Source organism: Haplochromis burtoni, unplaced genomic scaffold, assembly GCF_018398535.1.
Source record: "Haplochromis burtoni strain Fernald_Lab_line unplaced genomic scaffold, NCSU_Asbu1 Contig_1874, whole genome shotgun sequence".
Taxonomy (NCBI): Eukaryota; Metazoa; Chordata; class Actinopteri; order Cichliformes; family Cichlidae; genus Haplochromis; species Haplochromis burtoni.
In genome coordinates, this window is record NW_024584235.1 from 6,161 (window position 1) to 14,190 (window position 8,030).

At 48.7% G+C, this 8,030-nt stretch overlaps 1 protein-coding gene across 4 annotated transcripts in view; it reads right to left on the bottom strand.

The window, feature by feature from the left end:
- Nucleotides 1–1,754: 1,754 nt before the first annotated feature.
- The window catches only part of LOC102289416 (protein TALPID3), a gene marked incomplete at its 5' end in the record, with an annotated part of 10,523 nt that continues 4,247 nt past the window's right edge, over nucleotides 1,755–8,030 (bottom strand). For all 4 annotated transcript variants that reach the window (XM_014331319.2, XM_014331321.2, XM_014331320.2 and 1 more), the window contains 7 exon segments: nucleotides 1,755–3,295; nucleotides 6,245–6,278; nucleotides 6,359–6,513; nucleotides 6,699–6,783; nucleotides 6,861–6,971; nucleotides 7,049–7,101; nucleotides 7,180–7,418. In XM_014331319.2, coding sequence (XP_014186805.1) covers nucleotides 3,153–3,295; nucleotides 6,245–6,278; nucleotides 6,359–6,513; nucleotides 6,699–6,783; nucleotides 6,861–6,971; nucleotides 7,049–7,101; nucleotides 7,180–7,418 — 820 coding nt within the window.

The window sequence follows — 8,030 nt, forward strand, 5'->3', positions numbered from 1 at the left end:
CTTTATCTCAGACTGGGCGGGGCTATGATGGCGTGTGAGGTGTTCCTCTCACAGGTAATGATGATGGATGGATGATGTGGACAGCGTACCGGTTTGTCGTGGTGGAGCGAGCTGAGCGTGAAGGTGAAGTTGACCTGTGGTAGGACACACTACACTTGACCAATCAGAGGTCTAACAACGCTGCGCTGAGAAGCCTTTGTTCTTCTGTGCAGCGACTTCCTGTTAAGCTCCTGTGATGTCCTGGCGTCGGGCCTTTTCATGAGGAATAAGTAATCTGCTGAGTCTGAGACCCAGAAATCCTCCTAAAAACCTGGAGCCTGCTCTCTGCTGCAGCTCGGGACAAAACGTCCTGTTAGAAAAAACTAATCGGCTTGTCACCTGTCGACCAATCAGGCGAGCCGGCAGGCTCAAAGACGCCGCTGAGCCGGGTACGGGAACACAAAAAGGCAGCAGAACGGTGCTCCTTCAGGTTCAGCCTGAAGGTTTAAAGGGACGGGACCAGCTGCTGATGGGGGAGCGTTGATGTGATGCGTTGCCCTGACGACCCTGCATGTGTTACCTGGTGATGGTTCCCGGAGTCCTCAGGGGGATGCAGACTTTAACGTCCAAATCATCCACATCTTCAGCTCCAGCTCACTCTAAGGTGGAGCACTTCAGACATCTTGAAGGTCATGAGAACCTCCTTAAGCCGTCCTGAGCCCCGCCTCCTGCGAAGGACAGCCCCAGTTTCAGTCAGCTCAGACAATCTGTCGATGAGCTTTAGTTCCTCAGATGTTTACAGGACAAACTAATTTTTAACCATCAGAGCTCCAGACAGAGGGCAGCACACGATGACCACACGATGACATCTCATCTTCTGCTTTGGTGGAGCTGAACGTCATGACAACAAACTTCTGTTTTACAACAAAAAAAACACACAGGATGGAATATTGATCAAGACCAGAGGAGCAAACGCAGCTCCATGAAAGTTTCGGTACATATTTATGGATCAGTAACACACACACACACACACACACACACACACACACACACACACACACACACACACACACACACGCACACACAGTTCTGCTCAGTGCAGCACTCGAAGCATCCTCGCTCTCATGTTTGTATTTAATCCCTGCAGAAAATCATTTTTTCTGATTATTTCTCAGCTGACCTGAAATTCAGCCTCGTTAACTGTGAAATGAGATCTTTGAGTCAGAGCTCAGCTGATCAATCAGAAACACGACTGCAGGTAGAGAAGCAGTGTGTGTGTGTGTGTGTGTGTTTCCTGTGGCTGGAGATTTGCTGATCATCTGCAGCTTAGTTAAACCTGCACAGAGTTCAAGCCTCTTTCTGAGAACATCGATCGTCACACAAACACACGGACCCTCAGAGAGCCGATTGATCAGCCTGATCGATACTCTCTCTCACACACACCAGCAGATGTGCTGGATTCCTCACACTGTCAGGATCGTTTCACTTCTGATGAAATCATAAAATATTTATTTCGTTTACATAAAACAAATTCCTGTATTTTCAGCTCAGCTTTTATTGTGAAGAGCTGACTTTATCGCTGAGCTCTTATTGTCGTAAATAACAGCTTCCTGCGGGGTTTTCTGTGCTGGATTCCTCACACTGTCAGGATCAGTCTGCTACCACATGACCCAGAGGCCCCTGCAAATCTGTGTGTGTGTGTGTGTGTCAGTGTGTGTCGTTGTGTGTGTGTGTAGTGTGTGGTGTGTGTGTGTGTGTGTGTGTGTGTGTGTGTGTGTGTGTGTGTGTGTGAGTGTGACCTGGTCAGTGTCAGTCTCACTGTCCCCCTCGCTGCTTCACTAATCCCATTTCCTCCCCATCATCCTTTTATCTGCAACACAGTCTGTGTTTGCTGAGTGTGTGTGCGTGTGCTGTGTAATAGGAAATGTTCCCATGGTTTGGACTTGCAGGCTGACTCTGTGATTTCGAATGACTGATGAGTGAAATTCACGGTGAAGGTGAAATACAAAGAAACACATTTTCCAATACGGCGATGCCGGGATGGTCCATCTGGTAAAGTAAATCCGTTGGGCATCTTTCTTCGCCTTTAGACAATAATTCTGATGGCCAAAGAACCAAACGGGACAGGCGGAAAAAAATTAATAAAAAGAAACATTTTCACATGAAGGCGACACCTGGAGAGTTTGGTTTACGTCTTTAAGCGTCGTCATGTCACAAAAGCACTAGAGTCAAACTATCGCTCTTTAAATTCCATGACAGATGTGACACGAATCTTCCGTGGCCAGTAGGTGGCGCTGCATTTATGTAATTTGATTTTAAAGGTAAACTGTACAAATGTTTTTCACCATTAGATGGCAGTAGATCTGTTTTCCTACCCCTTCCCCTGGAGCCGTTGAATGGAGTCGAGTCATCTGCGTTCTTACAGCGTTTTTACAGCAATGGCATTTTATGGAGCCTCACATTAGTTCCACATGTTAGCAACATACGGTAGCTGTGCCACATTTATATTTACAGGTGAGAAGTTAAAAACCATCAGCTTGTTATCAGCACACATTCTAACTGTCCGATAAGAAGTTGCGGGAACTTTTTGAAGGCTACGAACGCCCGCTGACAGGACTCTGACTCACACAAAGGCCCCGCCTCTTCAGATTCAACTGCATAATCCTGGCTAAACATGTTTTAGTCATTCAAGAGATCAAAAACATTAAATATGATCATTAAATATGATCGTACCGTTTACATCAGCTGTCTATGCCGGGGGAGAGGCGTCCATCTTTATTTACTCTGGGTGCTGTAACGCTTTGTGAAAGGAGCCGATACGAGTCAGCGAAGCTCACTGCTGACCAGCTGTTGAACATATGCTGAGCTGTCTGTAAGGGCTGCTGTTTAGCTGGGATCTCTGTTAGCTTCTATTAGCTGCTGTTTGCCCGGGTTAGTGAAACTTTATTTGAAGTATATCTAACATTATTAGAGTCTCAGAGAATAAACTCAAAGAGGATGGTGTTTGATTAAGATGTTCACGTGTCTCTTTGGGTTTTTGTTTCTTTGGTTTAGTGTAGTATTAAGCTTTTATTGCTGTGAGCAAATTTTAAAAATGAAGTTATTATAACATCTGTTTGGTTTCCATCAGACTTTATTTATTTGAAATGAGTTGAAATATAAAAATATTCTTTTTAAAAACCATTGCTGGTGGAGGAATCCGAGTCTGCCACCGCACTGACCGACGCCTCCATCACCTCCTCCTCCTCCGGAGGTCTTACGGCGGGCAGGTGGACGCCCATCTTCCTGCTTCCTCCCTCCTCCTCCTGCTGTCGAGCTGCAGATACAAACACATAAGATGAATTCAGCTGCGTCCACACAGGAAGCTGGGCCCGCCCACCCTGCCGTTATTACACTCACATGATGCGAGCAGAATCATCTGCAGCTCAACGTGGCAAAGAACTGATAATGGACTTCAGGAAGACCAGGAAACACTTGACCCCTGTTTCAATCCAGGGGGTCAGTGTTGACATTGTGGAGGATTATAAATTCCTTGGAGTACACACTGAACATAAACTGGACTTACAGGAAGGCCAGAGTCGTCTCTATTTTCTGAGGCGGCTGAGGTCCTTCAACATCTGTCGGACAACGCTCAGGATTTTCTATGAGTCTGTTGTGGTCAGTGCTTTCCTCTACGCTGTTGCATGCTGGGGCAGCAGGTTGAAGGTTGCTGATGCCAACAGACTCAATAAACTGATCAGCAATGTCGTGGGGATGGAGCTGGACTCTCTTAGGGTGGTGCTGCAGAGGCCATTGTTGTCCAGGATAAAGACAATGTTGGATAACACCTCCCACCCACTCCATGACATGCTGGTCAGTCACAGGAGCGCACTCAGTGAGAGACTGAGATCACCCATAATGCACCACTGAACGACACAGGAAATCATTCCTGCCTGTGGCTCCCTGTACAACTCCTCCACCCAACACACTGTTTACTGCCTTAGCTACACCTTTTTTGCACACGCTCTTCTTTCTTATTCAGATATTTATTAGTAAGTGACTTATATGTATATTGTATATTTTGTATATGTGTGTGTTGTCTGTTTTTGTTACTGTTTATACTGGAGCACTGTAAACAACAGAACTCTGATTCGTCCCGCTGTTGAAGGTGCTGAACTTCTTCCTGCTGAATCTTTTATTCTGGAGAGCAGCTTTGCATGACTCCATTAGTAATAAACTCCTCAGCTCCTCCCCCCCTTTAACCTAGCCTTCTTCTGATTGGCTGAGCTCTGGAAGCCTGCAGAGGGGCAGCACTCGGAGCTGCAGTGTTCATATCTGCTGAGTGAGTAAAGCGTTTACATAACGCGCTGACATCAGAGCACTGTGAAAGGAGAAAGAGGCTCGCTGAGGTCACAGCCGAGCATTATGGTGCGCTCGAGGCGAGGAAGAGGAGGTGACGAGAAACCCTTTGACGCGTCCGTTTCCTTCTGCCAGCTCGGCTCATGAGGTTAGTCTGAAGCCTGAGAGCAGCAGGAACTCGCTGACCCTGAGCTGCCACCAGGAATGGAAAAGCAGCTGTGGGTTTCTGGGACACACTGAGCGGCTGTCTCCAGCAGGGAGGAGCATGAAAGAGGAGCTCTGACGGGGAGACGGGAGGCGGTGTGAGGAGCTGCAGGACACTGAGCTCACTGTGAGGAGGAGCTGCCATGATGGAGGTCTGGACGCCTCACTTCCTGTCCCTGAAAACGATTTATTTTTGTTTCAGTCACTGAATCGAACCCTCTGTGAAACTGCTGCTCCTCACTTCCTGTCACATGACTCCTGCTGCTGGGACGGGCGTTCAAACAGGACAATGAGCTCAGTGTGAGGACAGTAACGGCGCTGCCTGCTCTCAACACTCAGGGGTCTGTGTGATGTCACAGAACGGCTCCTCCCGACCGCCGTTCAAACGCTCCTTTTAATTGCCTTAAAGGGGGCGGAGCTAAGACCGCTTGTTTCACACAGCAGATGAGCCGAGACACAGAAGGATTATTATGTACTAAGTCATGCAGAGCTGTTCTCACGGTGTCCAGAGATAAACCAATCAGAGCGAGTGGCCCATGAGCCTGCGTCTCTATGGCGATCAAGACAGAGCCATCGCTACTACACATGCCTCCGTTGTCATGGTTACTGAGCATCTTCTAATTAAAGAGACGAAGGTGGACCTGACGAACCTTCACACACACAGATGTATGTAAACACGTGCTCTGATTGGTCGGTGAAGCCTGCGCGCACACCAGCTGTGATATATTTCCATGACAACCAGAGCACAAAGAGAGAGGCTGATGTTCTTCGTCCTCGTCTTCAGGCACGTTTCATTCACAGGAAGTGAACCGCAGCAGTTTCTGGTTCCTGTAAGGCGCTGGTCGTATGATGTCACAACTGCCTCGTTGTTGAGATCTAAAGCTAAGAGTACACGCCCACATGCTCCCATTTCCTCATAGCGAGTGTTTGACCTGCTCAGCTTCCCGTTAAAAAGTTTGCCTTCACCACCTGACACCTCGCCGAAGGAGGCGGAGTCAGACAGAAGCCTGTTCCTTAAACACTTCACCCAACTCAGAGCGCCCCAGCTCGACGTCCGTGACCCATGTGATCAAATTCCAGATGTAATAAGAGAACACCTGGTCATGTAACATCGACCTGAGCACCGTGCCGCTGTGCGGGGACGCCTCGGTGGCGTCTCGCCACCGTGATGCGGTGTTTGTGTCGTGTTACAATCAGCATCACCAAATTTCCAACTTTAAAACAATAAAAGCTGAAGAGTGAGGAGTCACCTGATCTCGTTAACAGCTGCGGCTCTCAGCAGGTCAGTTTCATACTGATCTACCTGTCAGGTGTTTCCTGTGTCTGATGTCATCTTTAGGAATCAAACAGGTCTCAGTGGGCTGCCCTGGTTCACTGGGCAGTGAACCAGGGCAGCCCACTGGGAGACTCGGGCTGGTTTTTGTGTGGACACTTGACACCCCCTGCTGCTCACATGATGAAGAGCAGCCATTTTATTCTCTATGTGACCAAAAGTATGTGGACAGCTGACCTGGGGTCAGTTTCTGTTCCTCAAATGTTGTTCCAAACTTGCTCATTTCATTTCATCTCCTCCATTGTCAGCCGATAAAAAGTGAGTCACTTTTTATCGGCTGACGATGTTTCCTGTGCTGCTCCAAGCTCGCGGCGTCCGTGATCTCAGCTAAAAAAAAACATCTGCAGACACACAAAACGTTCAAGAATCACAGACAGGTGTGTTTCTTACCTGTGTGACTGTTGGACGTCCTGACCAGCAGCACCTGAACACACACACACACTTATCAGCATAAAAATTAAAAAACACGAAAACAGCCAACGTGTGTGTGTGTGTGTGTCTCACCTGTCCTGGAGTGTGTGTGTTCTCCAGGTGTGGAGGAGGAGACAGCGACAGCTCTGTGTGGAGGTCAGAGTTCAGTGTACCTATTAGCTCCCCCGTCAGGTCGCCCAAAGTAAACGAGCCCTGATTGGTGGCTTCAAAGCTGACCTCTGACACATCTGCAGGGAATGGAAACAGAGTGATGTCAGAGGTGAATCAGAGGCGGGGCCAGTTTCTGACTGAAGCCAGGTGAGAGTGTAAAACCTGGAGGTGTCTGAATGAGAACAGTGTGAGTGGCTCTGTTGTGTTAAACGAGACAAAACTTGTGTTTTTGTCCCTGAGCATCGTCTGAAGGCAGGCGTACCTGCAGCCTGACTGATCTGTCCAGGTGAGCCGGACTGACCGCTGTGGGTGAAGCTTACTTTCCCGTCCGCCCTCTCCCAGGAGCCCTAAGGACATACGAGGTCAGAGGTCATAAGCTGAGGTGTGGTGCCTCTCACATGCACTCTGATGCCTGCAGGCTCACCTCGGGCTGAGGCCTCTCTCCTCTCTGTGTGACTCCCTGCTCCATTTTGGTCAGCAGGGCCCGCAGGAGGTCGCGACCTTTCACCTGTCCTTCACTTGGGGGGTCAAAGTCCTGGAGGGGGCACATCATTATATTAATATTCAGCTTGTGCTAAGCTTCCAGCAGTGCCTTGCTCAGCGGTTCCTCACCATATCCTGCAGCTCCTGCAGAGAGCTGTTGAAGCTGCACACAGCCCCGCCCCCTGACAGAAAAACAGAGCACAGAGTCACACCTGCAGGCTACAGATGTCCTGCTAACACACACATGATGATGATGGTACCTGTCATGGCTGCCGGCTGGTTGGCACTGATGAGCAGCTCTCCCTCTGAGATGTGTTTCAGAGCTGCTTCAGTGCCGGCCGTCACCGTGCTGGAGCTGCTGGACTCCTCGGAGGAGGTGGAGGGGGACGCCGGTCCTGCCTCAGGAGGAGGAGACGGGGAGCGAGCAGGGGGGAGGGAGGGAGGAGGAGGAGGGTGAGGAGAAGAGAGAGGAGGTTCCTCCTCCACTACTGACATCAACCTGCAGGAGAAGAAACGTGTTAATGAACCAGGTAGTGTGTGTGTGTGTGTGTGTGTGTGTGTGTGTGTGTGTGTGTGTGTGTGTGTGTGTGTGTGTGTGTGTGTTATGGTAATGAAAGAACATGTCACTAAGTCTTATATTGTTTTCAGAGAAGTCAAACATTTGGATACACACAAACATTTTTGTTGTGGTCTTTTCGTGTGATTTACCGTCAGTTAGATACTCACAGTCATCCTTTTGTTTATCTGTGTGTGTGTGTGCGCACATGCAGATGTGTGTTAATGTGTCTCTAAATTTAAGAGCGTGCATCGTGGCAGAGCAGAGGAAAATAATCTGTGAAAGCCTTGCAGGCAGGCAGTGATGTCACAGTCTCCATAAGTCATAGATAAACGTGACTCGACACACACACACACACACACACACACACACACACACACATCCACGCCCACTCGAACACACACATGCAGACAACTTATAATCTTAAATATAATGTTATCTATAACCCCCAACATGCAACTAATGTATCACCTACAAACAGTTTGTCTTCTATGCGCACCCACCCACCCCCACCCACACACACACACACACACACACACACACACACACACACAC